We start from the raw sequence: 14,814 nt of genomic DNA on the forward strand, positions 1-14,814 counted from the left end.
TCCGGCTCAAACTATTTTGTGTAATCAGCATTTTTAAATGAGCCCATGCAGGGAGTCGCGACTTTGTGCCATTGTGTTTCGTGCTATTCCACCGTGGCGCTCCAATGGAGGGTGCTAAGGGCAGTTCGCACCCCCGTCCTGCATTAGAGCTACCCTAATAAGGGTTTAGGAGCGTCGGTATGAACAATAGACGAATGTCGGTCTTCTTTTGAAAGTTTTAATTTTAATTGGTAATTATGTTGGATCGATTTATATTGTGTTGAATTAAAATGAGTGCGCTTTGAATTGCGTTTTTATTTAGCGTATTTGTAACTTAAATATGTGTTTTAAATTGTAATGTCTTTCTCTGATTCTACCTATATTTGACGTGTGATGTATGTGTACATTATTAATAATTTAAAACACTGATTTAAACTTAAATATTTCTTAAATTGAATAAATATGAAGCGCTTGATACATTTTACTTATTTCAGAATCCTAAATGAACCGCGTTTAGGTACTTATTGTATTGTAGTCTGACTGTATTAACTAGAAACATTTTTTTAGGATCCTAGTTAGGATGACTGAATTAAGTAAGGCTCTTAAACTGGTTATTATTATTTCGTTATATCTGATTATTATTCTCTTTATTTATCTTTCTTCTTAGGCTAGGTCATTTATAATATGAATATAAAAGTAAAATATAAAAACACTTACAAAACAATAAAAAATACATATAAACACATTATAAAAAACCTAACCTAGGGTGCCGGTGATTATTATATTATTAATACCTACACACTAATAAGTATAAATAAATTGCACAGTAAATAAGTACTTTATAGTATGTATAGCGGATAACACAATCAACCGGTCAACCTATATCTTAATTATGATTTTAGGTTTTTCTATATAGGTTTACACAAAAAATATAATTATTGATTACTTATTATAAAATTACAGTATTTCTGACTAGTATTTAACTCGGAAATACTTTAATGTAATAGATATAATACACTATTTAACGCCTCAGTAAAATATACAGCTTAGGGAAAAAAATGATTATAGGACACTGACAACAGCCGGTCTTATCGCTAAAAAGTGATCTCTTCCAGACAAACTGTGCTTAGCGGTAAAACAAAAAAATACGTCTTTCGGCTGAGATGATGATGACACAATAAGCGGGTTAAACGAATAAGTGTCAAAATGGATGATAACTTATTTGAGAACCGGCAAGTTTTTAATTTATTTTAGGTTAATTTCTAATTAGGTTAGTTGCTTTTAAAAGTAAGAGCTTTGCGGGTTGATGTAAATAAGTAGTTAAATCTAATAAGAGTCATATTAGATCATTTCTTATTTAAAAATAGACAAAATAATCATAATTATAATTTCCTCTACGTACTTAACACCAATTAACATTATCGCTTTAAAGATAAATACATAATATTATGTCTATTTCGTTTGGTACTTTTATTAGCAGAAAATTTTAATTTTAATAAAAAAAAATTCAAAAGTAGCCGCGTTAAACGGTCTGGGTTGCAAGCGGTGAAAATCACCATAAAAAAGTAAATTATAGTTTATTTATTTGACAAATTAAGTTAAGAAATAACTTATTCTTATAAATTTTTTTAATGAAGGTAATAAGCTGTTGTATCACATTACGTTATAATATACTAATTATTAGCGCGCAGAAATGAAAGATTGAAGTTTCTTTATAAGTACCTAATTAATAATTTAAATTAATTAAAGATTAAATTTAAAACACCGGTAATAACTAATTATTTTAGTGTACTTACGAAAGACAATGTCATTCTCTCCTCCACGGCTATGTCTTCTGCATGCGAAAAACTAAACGCACTATCGGATTAGAAAACATTAGACTATTCACACAAACACGCAAAACTTTCTTGAAAGTTGTCCAAAGTTCGCGCCGCGCCTAACACCGAACTAAACCGAGTTTATCACGTTTAAAAAGTTGTATTGTTCGTAAAACTTTTTTAACGCTTTACATCAGCTCCATAGATACTGGGAAAAAGGCACGGGCACTATCGACAAAGCGTTCATATTTTTTTTCTTTTTTATATCTATCAGCCGGTACATACATCCGCGCTCCAAAGTTGTACGGAGTGGAATGGAAGCGCGTCATCAGTTTAAAAAATCAACCCCTTCAGTGGTGGCGGGAAAAAATGCGGCGTTGGGCGGTGGGTGGGCCCGCCGAATCCTTGCCAAGCGATCGCCAGCGGGACGACTTGTCACTTGCCGAATGAGCATAATAATAAGTTTTAATTTAGTTTTTAATTATAATTTGGACGCGATGGTCTATGATTTGGGGCGAAGGCGGAGTGTTGGGAAAGAAAATTTCGTGAGTTTAGAGACGGGTTTTATAATTTTTGTTCGTCACGAGTACTAGTTATAAAACACGTAAAAATGGTTTTGTATACCTTAAAATTAGGTACAGATATGTATTGTTTTCTACTATCAATTTGATTTTTTTTTCTATTGTATCATAAACAATTTTTTTAACTTTAGTAATAATTCTACTGTTTTGATTTACATATATTATTATCAGGGGTCGGACAAAAAGTGCGGATGACGTAAAAATGACGTAATCTTGCACACAGGATGATGCTTGAGTTTATATTTAAACTTCCGTGTGACATGTAGTAACAAAGTAGTATTAATGAAGTAACAAAATAATCGTAAATAAATCCATGGAATTAATAATACAGGTGGTAGGGTGATGTAGTGAATAAAATAAATTTCACGAATAAATGTCTTTTAATATTGCTTACCTTCGTTGGTATATCTTGATTACAGCAAGAGCAGTATACGTGTTTGTCACGTACCTCCAAAAACGGAAAATTGCCACAATATTCGAGTAAAGATGACATTTTAGAGCGTTGTCTTATACATTAGTAAATATAAATTTTAGCTAAATATAATCGTGAAGATACAATAGCTAAACAATAACGAAGTCAATTTATTGTTCATCTGATTGACAATGTGTCAGTCAAAAACGTACTTACTCATTTCAAGTGGCGATATCGTTTAATAAAGAGGTTGATAAATGATAAGTGATAATTGTTTATAAAAATCAAAAATACTATTTGAAATCATCCTATAAGTGGTTTGACGTCATCCGCACTTTTTGTACGACCCCTGAATTTATTATATTTTTACTACCCAAATTCTTAACATACAAAAGCCGAAAGGTATTTTATACCCATCAAGCTTTCATGTCAAATAAACTAAAAGTTAGTTCGACTAGGGAACAAGTCCAATTATTTTATTAAAATAAGGATTTGTTTTTTTTTTCGTATTTGGCTACTTGAGGGCTAGGTCACTTTTTCTTTAGTAAGTCATACCTATTTCAGTTTACAAGTTTTTTTATGATAAATTAGGCAAACGAGCAAACGAATCACCTGATGGTAAGCTATTGCCATTAGCCAGACCAGAGGCGTTGTAGGTGTGTTGCAGGCCTTCAAGATAGGAGCACGCTCCTTGAAGGTTTGACGTATCGATTTAAAGTTAATTATTTATTTACAAAGAAAACAACATATTAATATCCTGTTTACTGCTAATTAATAAATAATTATCCATCTAATGACGCGGCCATGATTGACCATTTGTCGTGTTAATTAATGTAAGGTCGGTAATCCAACTGAATGCCGTACCTAATCAAAATCAATGCCTAATCCATGTATCATAATCTATAGATCACTATCGAGGCTTACAAGAGCAAATGCTAAACTTATAATTAATATTAACTAGCGACCCGCCCGGCATCGCACGGGTTATGTAAAACCTTAACAATTTACCTAAACCTTTCACAAAAATCACTCTATTGATAGGTGAAATCTGCATAAAAATCCGTTCAGTAGTATTTGAGTTTACCGCGAATATACATACACACAAACAGACGCAGCGGGAGACTTTGGGCCCGATTCGGATATTGAAATAGACATCTATTAGATATCTTTTAGACATCACCAAGATACGATAAGATCTAACTTGTCAAATTTGACATTTGGGCGATTCTGGAGATACTCTTGAACGATTTTCACAGAATATGACTTAGAGATCCAATTCACATCTAATAGATATCTTACTCTATCTAACGTAAAAGTGGCATTGGTTGCCCGAATTGCGCTGCAAAAGAGAACTAGTTGATATCTAAACTATAACGTATCTAGAATGGATCTAGTACGTGTCGTCTCTTGTGAATATCTTGAAGTTCGAATACGGCAGTTTGTTGTACAAGGTGGCCAAAAAATAACGGCATTCCCGTTGCCAGGGAGGTTTTGGTATTGTATACTGAACAACAACTACGGGACCAAACCCGAAATCGCGAAAAAAATTGGCTGTTTCATACATCATTTTCTATGGGAGGTAAAATTTTTTTTTCGCGATTTCGGGGTTGGTCCCACAGTAAAAGTTGCTCAGTATCATCCCAAAACCTCCCTGGCAACGGGAATGCTGTTATTTTTTAGCCACCGTGTATAAAGCGTATAGTGCCTCCCAAATACGTAAGTTCAATGGCTTTCTCTTACTAGAGGAAAATAATCATACAGTATAGGACCTCGTTAATCCGGACGAACTAAAAGGTTTCTGGTTAACCTACCGTCTGCAAATATTTTACTGTTGAAAAATCACTTGATTAGAGTCTGTGCGGAAAGAGAAGAGTCCTGAAATGTTTGGGGTCCAATACATTCTACGACTCTTCTCTTTCCGCACAGACTCTAGTAAATTAGTTAAAGATTGATGTATGTCTAAACATATTACTTACTGTAATAAAAACGGAAATAAGTTACTTTACAGTAAATTAATCTAGATTGGTGGGTTTTCAGAAAAAATGGTGCCATTTACTGTTTTTCGAAAAACCGTCGACTTTTGGGTTATTTAGAATCAGAATCAGGAGTAGGGGAGCCGGGGGCTTAATGTAACAGGGGTAAGTAGTAACGCTCAATTTTGACGGGGAATTAAAAACATTTTAATTTTTTTTTTTGCAGAATGACTTTCTTATACCTCGAGGAATAACGTAAACACCGCCATTGCCCCGCCAGACATCGAAGCGAGTGGATGTGCATACGAGCTCTACTTCGACCAGGTATTGTAAAAACTTACGGGGTAAGTTGTAACAACTCCCAGTTTTTCATAAAGTGTCTGGTGTAAAAGATGCGTAAACATTTAAAAATTATTTTCTAATCGGAAATAATTCTTAGATAAACACTTTACAAACCCTCATACTCAGAATCATAAAATTATACATATTTTAGACAATACAGGCCTTTTTTCTAAAACTGTTACAACAATCCCCCGCTCCCTTACTATTGAATGAGCCAAAGAATGTGAAAATGTGTTATAAATTGTCTTTTTTTTGGGACAATTTTTTTTTCTTTTTAATTCGATAGTCCTCGTGATTCTGAGTAGAAATAATCCGAAAGTTGATGGATTTTCAAAAAAAGTAAATGGTACACTTTTAAGTGAAAATGCCCATTGAAGTTGCTGGCTAACTGATATTTTATGAATATTTTTTCACAGTTCAGCTGGACATTCATTATAAAAATCATGTTGTTTTGATTTTTTTTTATATTTTGATAAGCAAAATGTGTACATGTACATGTAGGTATTACTATTAATATTTACGAAGGTATATTTCTATTAATATCTTACATACATTTTCGCACCGGGATTCGAACCCAGGACTACCAGTTTCGCATGCAGGTTCATTGCAGGTTAGGCTTAAATCAGTCGTTATTTCGTTTTGAGATGGCTGTTTTGTTTGTAAAAACTAATACCTGCACCAATCTTAGGATTAGTTTTCAACCAAAAAAACATGGTCAATTAATTGTGTATCATTATTTTAATATTTTTTTTTATATTAATTTTGTATAATTGTTTTTTGTGTGTGTGGTCGTGGGTTCAAATCTCACCCAAGATAGTGAAGTTTCCACTTTTAATTTATTCCTAAGTTTATATAGTCACTAAATTAAATCTATTAAATCCTTGCTCCTGTAACTTAAAAAGTTTATCGCTTTTCAAAAGTCAGTAATACATACTCGTATAACACTTACCTCCACTTTTACATTTGGCAATATTTGAACGGACGGTGCTTTTGATAATTTCGACTCTATTTCTATGAGTAACAGGGTTCATAATGTATATGCTTCAGCAGGTTTATCTTTGGCATAAGGACTGTTTAGTTTCACTTTCTATAGATCCATGAAGTTATTAGTTTCTCTTTTTTGAGTAGCTTTTTTTAGATTGTCCAGTAAGTAGTAGTCGTCTATGTCAAATTTTTCAATGGCAAATAAAATGAGGTTCCAGCTCGACCCTTAGCAAAAACGCTTTGGTATGTCCGGGTGTTCTCGTCCACAGATCGCATTTGCGTTATTATGACTAGGTAATTATTATTAAATAGTTTCTTTTCCGATAAATTTTTGGAATGTTTTCAAAATGGCGGACTCATAGTGGTTTGTCAGGTTTACAGCTCACAGAGCAACTTGTCTTTGTCCTGCTCAAGAATTTTTAACCTCTTCCGGTTCCTGCCCAATGTTCTCAATTAAGGACAGTTTTGTACCGTTTTTGGAATTCCTGAGCAGGAACTGTAATAAAATAAATTTCCTTGATGTTACAAGTACTTTATCGGTGTTCAACATATACATAAGGTTGTCAGTTGGATGACACTGAAATAAATCTAATTTCAGTTACGCGTTACCTAACCTAAACATTTTGGCTTTTTAGACTTTAGTCGAATAGCGTATAACCAAATAAAGCTAATTTCTAGCTGAAAAAAGCACGAGCCTAATGAACACAGCGAAATTATCATCAACAAGTAACACTGGGATAATCAGCAGTACACGAAAAAAAATCAGTAATTATTCAGATGAAGTTGGACGAGCGAAGGGGGTAGGGGGGCAAGGGCCGGCCAAAATAAAAACGGTGCGTAGGGGACACCCCACCCCTACAAATGTTATCTAACAGCGTTCGTTTCGCGCCGCGGCGTCGCTCGGCCTCGAATTAGCGAACGTCGAATTTTCAATTTGTACTCCATTTTTTCCGGATAGTTGGGCCCAAAAATGTAACGTCTGACGTTTCGTCATTATCGGTTTGCGCGGTCATTATCGCACACACGTGTGGTATTGTCCGCGCGGGTGTGTGTGTAGATTTTTACTCATTAATTTTAAAACGCTCCGGATTTTTTTCAGGGCGGGTGCGAGGGGGTAGGCGAAGGGTGGGAATTGGCGATGGCCGGCGGGCGGGGTGTCACCGGGGGTTATTTAATAGATTGGTCCGCGGCCGAACGGAGCCGTCGATCTGCACTTGTACTCGCGTCATTAACGGGTTGAGAACCGATTTTAGATCGTGAAATAACAGCCTGTTACAGGAAAAGTTGGAGGGCTTATCCGGGCCCGGACCTTAATTGCATTCAAATGCTTAAGTATTTTTATACGACAACTCATTCATTATTCGCGAACTTTAATTGTCTTTCGTCGCTGAGAGCAAACAATTAATGAGAGTTTAAAGAGTTGTTAAAAATTTGAATGATTTTTTTTGAAAGGGTGCAGCGTTGTCACAACAATGCTTTAAACCAACGCAGTCGCGTGGGTTTGCTCGGCTGTATTTTTTGTACAATAAAAGTATTATATTACCATGCAAACATTTATATATCCATTAAAACATTTACTTCTCATTTTTATAATATTTTTACATATATGGAGCATCATTATTTATACCTAACTGAAATCTGACCTATTAAAAAAAGTATAATATATCTATAAAATAAGTATACTTTATCAAAAGGGGTCTAAGGTAAATAATTAAATGAAATAAGATTGCTAAAAACATGCTAAGTTATTTGTTTTACTAATATCGAAACAAACAAAACATTGATTTTTTGGTTGTATTTTATTTTCTATCCAATTTAATTTTATGTACCTACTTAATCATAATGTCTAATATAATAAGCTTAATGATAAGGCAGTAATGCCAGAACAAAACTCAAAACATTACTTTTCAACATCACATCAGAACATTATACGTGTATAAATATGTATTTAACTGTGTTATGAAATATAGATTCATTAAAACCAGTTCAAGAGCAAACCTACACACACTGTGCCCCGCTCAAGCATGTATAAGGTGTCCCGAAAAACTATCCCGAAATTTCCGTCCAGCCCGAAAACGTTGTCACAACAACGCAGTGTCCACACATACGCATTTTAAAGAGTTTTTTTCTGCGGCCGTTCGGCAATGGGGTGGGGAGGGGGGGCAAAATGTGAAAAATACTCGAAAAAAGGCGAAATTGTACCAGATATATAATTAAAGTCCGGCTACAGCAAGCGCGAATGTATTATGCAGAAGGACGCGCGTTGAGGGTACCGTCAGCATTGGCAGGGTTCGGTTTTGTGTTTTTGGTTTGTTTGTACGTTTTTTTGGTTTATTATTTTGTTATGTGTAAACTATTTAGGGTGTGAACTTAAAGCATTGATCCAAAACTGATGCGTTTGTTAATTGCTTATATATAACTTTTTGACTTGGATCGCGTGTTATGTCAGTAATGACAGTGTTTGGTGATTTTTTTTGTTTATAAGTGAACTGTGGTTGGTTAACAAATTTGTCTTGGCTGTTTATGCATGATACTCGTGATTTATTCGAATGTGAGGTTAAAATGTAAACATAATTTTGCTTATTGTAATTTTTAACTTGAACTTGACTGAATCCCAGCACTTTCAGGGCATAGACAAAGATATATTATGTTTCATCAATATTTAAAGTCCTAAATAACCAATTGAAGCATTGTTAAATGACATCGCTACTATGCGCAAAAGCTTTCTGCATTCATCATGCCTAACTTATGAAAAGATAAAGACAACAAGCATGTGTCTACCTCTAAAGTTTCAAGCACCCATTGAATACCACGTTTATACCAGTGCCCTGTTTATCAAAAGCTTGTAACTTGTAATACAAGTGGAAGTCCCTTTTTGACAGCTTTTGTAAGAAAGGGACTTCCACTTGTATTACAAGTTACAAGATTTTGATAAACAGGGCACAGGTGTCCACCAAGTAGAAAAATGTTTGAAGATGTCAGCAATGAGTCTTTAGAGCAAAAATCTCGCCTCTAGGAAGTCAGAAGTCTCAGCCATTAAGACCATCAAGTACGATGAATGAATACTATAACATGCGATGTCATATAAGATCACATCCTGACTACGTCATGCGACGGAGATGCTTATGCATCCGAATTATATAGCATTTGCTGTCACATAGAGTATAAAAAATATACTTCATATTGACGCGGATTGCATAGCATCCGCCTTGCATAGCATTACGCGTCATATACAAACCTAAAAGATATATTTGTAGTGACAGATATGCTATAACAGTCGCAAAATTTCCATACAAAATTTAGGTGTCCAAATGGTGTGACTGAGCGTCCGCGAACGTGTTAAAAAATACTTCAATAACTCTCTTGATTTCGTCGACCGTATGATTTTGACAGCTTTTGTAAGAAAGGGACTTCCACTTGTATTACAAGTTACAAGATTTTGATAAACAGGGCACAGGTGGATTCTAGTTTACCACCATCGCGGTTTAAAAAATACTTCAATAACTCTCTTGATTTCGTCGACCGTACCGGGCGGGACGAAATGGACGAGAAAAAATAATTGAACTGATACATATTTGTATGTTTGTGGCGTGACAAATCACTTCGCGTTTAGTCGATCGAGTCTGAGAATAACCCTCGTTAGGAACCCTGGGGAGTGGGGAGTGGACGGAGTTAAAGGTCTCGGGGTCTTATTCTGAAAACATGATTATCATCATCTTCCTCGCGTTATCCGGCATTTTGCCACTGCTAATTTGACTTAGTCATTAGAAAATGGCAGGAAATTTAAAATTTGTATGGGCTATCGATTCGCGGCTACACTTTTCAAATTGGCCGCTTTTTTCTACTGAGAGTGCTGGGGAGCCAGAGTCATCTTCCTCGCGTTATCCCGGCATTTTGCCACGGCTCATGGGAGCCTGGGGTCCGCTTGGCAACTAATCCCGAGAATTGGCATAGACACTAGTTTTTACGAAAGCGTCTGCCATCTGACCTTCTATACCAGAGGGTAAACTAGACCTTATCGGGATTAGTCCGGTTTCCTCACGATGTTTTCCTTCACCGAAAAGTGTATGGTAAATATCAAATGATATTTCGTACATAAGTTCTGAAATACCCATTAGTACTAGTCAGGGTTTGAAGCCGCAACCTCCGGATTGAAAGTCGCACGCTCTTACCACTAGGCTACCGGCGCTTTTTCACCGAAAACATTAATGATGTATGCAATTTTTATTGGAATTTAAATAAATCATATTCCATTGCTAACGAGACAATATGTATTTACTACATATGTGATGCGTAATAGGTTTAGTTAAAAATTTAAATACATTTTTTATTTAATCGGTGAAACATAAAAAGTATTTCAACAATCAAATTCTTTAAATTATTTATAACATTCACACTTACGCGTGTCGTGTGGTTAAGATTTTACTTATTAAATAGACTGACGTCTACGTCTGCGTCCTGCGTCGTCCACCATGCCATGTTTTCGATCTTATTTTTTTGTCTAAGTTTAATTTAAATATGTCTAAAAGGGCCCACTGATTACCAGTTCGCCGGACGATATCAGCCTGTCAGTTGAACGCATAATTTGACAGCTCCGAACAACTGACAGGCTGATATCGTCCGGCGATCTAGTAATCTGTGGGCCCCTAAAGACATGCTACAATTGTTTTGTATCTTGTGATAAAGCATGATGATGCAAACTAAAGCTTTCTTGTTTGCATCTCAGACACAAAAAAAAACCGCCTCACTTTTCAAGAAAGAATACCCATGGAATTAATTTCAATTACCGCAATATTTCCTAGTCTAGACATTATTACACTAATTAATATCCGTCTGCCGGGTGTCAAATGTCTAACGAACTAGCCTCCGGCTCGCGTGGCAGTTCAGCCTGTATTTAAATCTAGATTTCGTCTGAAACCTACTTTGAGACTAGTTAGTAGCGAATTGATAGACTTTTTTGTTGATTTCAATTTGTGCTGTCTTAGTTAGAATGCTTTTAGTACTAAAGACTTGACTAAATATCTGTGTATTAACAATCGAGGTTAGGTACCATCTTCGACCCAATAACTGAAGAAATATGAGTTTTATTGCAAGGAGGTAAGGTATAGTTTTGGTCAGTTAAATGCTACTGGATTTGAGCGGTCACATTTTTCACAAGTTAACAAGGGGGAGGCCTATGTTCAGCAGTGGACATCGTATGGCTGAGATGATGATGATGATGTAACAACTTATCATCATCAAGAATCACTCAACTACCGATTTATGACCGATTTGACGACCGGTCTGGCCTAGTGGGTAGTGACCCTGCCTGTGAAGCCGATGGTCCTGGGTTCGAATCCCGGTAAGGGCATTTATTTGTGCGATGAACACAAATATTTGTGCCTGAGGGTGTTTTCTATGTATTTTTGTCACGACGTGCGTTATAAGCTCCCCACGCATTTCACACATACCCAATTCTAAACAATCATCGACGCAAAATTGAACTCATTACAAAACCTCCTCAAAACCACTCGTAGAAAATTACAAATGGCGTAATGTGATTGTCAAGCTACGACAGATGGTAGGGGCGATTAATTTAATATAAATTCAATAATAACACCCATTTATGGCTTAATTTCCTTTCAATTACTATTCATTTATCGCTCAGTGATGTGATTACGGGTACGATTGAGCGACGCCATGTTTATATCTAATTCGCGAACAAAATTTACCCTTATTTATGTGACTTAGCGTGGAAAGTCATTTGTGAAAGAATTGTAATAGGGAATATATTACGCGAAACTCTACGTAGGCGGCGCCACTACGTTTTTTTTATACCACATCGGTGGCAAACAAGCATACGGCCCGCCTGATGGTAAGCAGTCACCGTAGCCTATGGACGCCTGTACCACTATCTGTCACAATCGGGGGGTCTACCGCGAAACAAGAAAATCGAAATTTCGTTATCTAACCTCGCCATCACTCTTGCACATTCGAGCGATAAAGAGGCAGATAACTAAATTTCGATTTTCGCGTTTCCCGGTAGGCCCTTGTTAACAAACCGCCTTGACGCATCAATGTCATATTTTATTGTCCGTGAAAACTAGTCAAAAACAGTTTAAGACACAGTATGTTTATGTTACTCTATGAGTTTACTAGAGGCGGTACGAGTATTGCTGCACTCTAGCGGCAGAACATTGCAGTAATATCCCCTATTTCATTATTTTTAATCAGACATAGAAGTTTTTGTAGCATAAACGTGTGTTTGAGAAAATGAAACATCGATAAATCTGTTGTCGATAAGTCTGTAACAGATTAATAATTAAAAGATGTGACTTCTACTTGCTGTATTACCGACATATTTTAAGAACGCAATCAACTACAAAATGATACATAATTTTTTGAGTTTATCGCGAAGAAACATACAAACATACAGACGCGGCGGAGGACTTTGTTTTATAAGATGTAGTGATGATAGTTGCTTGAGGATAGTCACATTAAACCAATATATAGGCAAGATGGGTTCGTGTTCGTTACGCTACGTCTTACGTAGGCGAACAACGCGCGAACGCGGCGCGGCGCGGCGCGGCGAAAGCGGCCGCCGCCGCGCCGCGCCGCCTGACATTCGCGTGCAAATCGCGCCGCACCGCGTTCGCAACGAGATCGCTTACGTAGGACACTTCTATGGGCATCAAAGGATTGATTTCGCCGTGCCGCGCCGCGCCGCGTTCGCGCGTTGTTCGCCTACGTAAGACGTAGCGTTAGGTTGCTTCAGATGCCCGAAGGGCAAACTGCCCAGAAATAGAGCCCCGCCTAGCGGGGCTACGTCGACTCAGGTAACGAGTCAAAGATTTTCACGTTTCACGACATGCCTAGGAATTTCACGATATGCCTGATCTTATGATCGGCCACCGATATGGCAAAATGGGCAAGCTGCTGGACTTCTGTTATTTATAAGACCTACGTACCAACACAGGTTTGACAATAAAGAAAATCTTAGATATCGAGAACATAAAAACAAAGACTTCGAGGTATTAAAATTATCCCCTTTTTCAAGTCGGGAAAAAAATGAATAAATTAAAAGTACTCGTCGTTTGATAACATGTGGCGATTACATATATCTCAATAAAACAAACGTATGTTGACTTAACATAACGACTGAGTAATTAAACTTAAAATATACGATGATAGGCATATTTTTCAATTCCCAACTAATTTATTGCATATTATTATGTATTATTATTCCGTTTTACGACGATACGTAATTGTATAGTAAGCTACGATTAGTTATGATTTACGTAATGATTAGGTGCCCAGTCGCCGTTAGATTTCAACGTTCGTTATTTAAATGACGATTCTGATCTCACTCTCAGTTTAATTATAGAGAAAATATACGAAATTATGTTATTCTTTTGCAGAAATTAATCAAAATTATTTACTAATGCTGGCTGATTTGAATAATCCTAAGAAAGCTTTGTAATGATTCAATTAACGCATCTAACTCGTAAATGCAAAGTGCTTAATAAGACTGTAATCATTTCATTAACATAATACCTAAATGAAGATGACCAGTTAAACAAACCACAAAATATCAGTATTTAACAAATAATTTTAAGGAATATTTACTATATTATTAGTCTTTTACAAAATTCCATGGAAAATTTAATGTCTTCAAAATATGCGGCAGTTAATATTTTTGTGAATCTATTTTAGGGCCAACTTTTATGTATAAGTATTTGAGTAAAATTACACAAATCTATATTATTTTTTTGGGAAAAAAATTGCTACTACGTACAACAGTCTTTGCTGATCATAAATGTTTTTCTACCTACTATCTATTCCCACAAATATAATTAGGTAATAGTATGGTAGTTATGGTATGTAAAATAACCATCCATTATGTGTGATCTTCAAGGAAATTGATTTTTACATTTGTGTTTGTTAGAAAGAGACAACATTTAACCCAGGTTTGCTTTTAATGAAGTCGGTTAGCGTTATTCATTTTATCACATATTTTGCATAAATTATTAGCACCAATGTACGAAATAATTTAAATTTGCCACTACTAAGTAAACGAAATTTCGCTGTCTTGGATTCTGCATAATTATTCTAAATTAAACTATTTAACGATCCAATAATAATTAGCTATTCATAAAGTTTTCAACAACAGTTACTTTGAAATAACAGTGCAGTATTCAATGAGAATCAAAGTTTTTATTCTTGCAGGTTAAAATAAGCTTAAAATTAAAATAAAATAAGATGTAGATTAGCGCTTCTAAGCGATACAATGGCCTGTAGTTTACATATTTTCTCTGTATTGTTACATTTTTAAGGTATGTAATAATGAGTAAGTATAGTCTGTCCGTTTTTAGGGTTCCGTACCCAAAGGGTAAAACGGGACCCTATTACTAAGACTTCGCTGTCCGTCCGTCTGTCACCAGGCTGTATCTCACGAACCGTGATAGCTAGACAGTTGAAATTTTCACAGATGATGTATTTTTTTTGTTGCCGCTATAACAACAAATAGTAAAAACAGAATAAAATAAAGATTTAAATGGGGCTCCCATACAACAAACGTGATTTTTGACCAAAGTTAAGCAGCGTCGGGAGTGGTCAGTACTTGGATGGGTGACCGTTTTTGTTTTTGCTTTTTTTTGTTTTTTTTTTGCATTATGGCAGGCCTATGGAACTCTCCGCGCGAGTTCGGATTTATACCTACGAAGCTGCTCCCGTTCACGGTAGAAAAG

General features: G+C 35.8%; 1 protein-coding gene across 4 annotated transcripts in view; it reads right to left on the reverse strand.

Moving 5' to 3' along the window:
• The window catches only part of LOC134670395 (POU domain, class 6, transcription factor 2), a 213,310-nt gene that overhangs the window by 55,935 nt on the left and 142,561 nt on the right, over window positions 1–14,814 (reverse strand). Inside the window, exon 1 of one of the 4 annotated variants that reach the window (XM_063528235.1) lies at window positions 1,776–1,805. The exons of the other annotated variants lie outside the window; for them this stretch is intronic. Coding sequence (XP_063384305.1) covers window positions 1,776–1,790 — 15 coding nt within the window. The 5' untranslated portion in view covers window positions 1,791–1,805. Of the gene's footprint in view, window positions 1–1,775; window positions 1,806–14,814 lie in introns of those variants that run through there. 4 annotated transcript variants of the gene reach the window in all.

The sequence above is a fragment of the Cydia fagiglandana genome, chromosome 13 (genome assembly GCF_963556715.1).
Source record: "Cydia fagiglandana chromosome 13, ilCydFagi1.1, whole genome shotgun sequence".
NCBI lineage: Eukaryota > Metazoa > Arthropoda > Insecta > Lepidoptera > Tortricidae > Cydia > Cydia fagiglandana.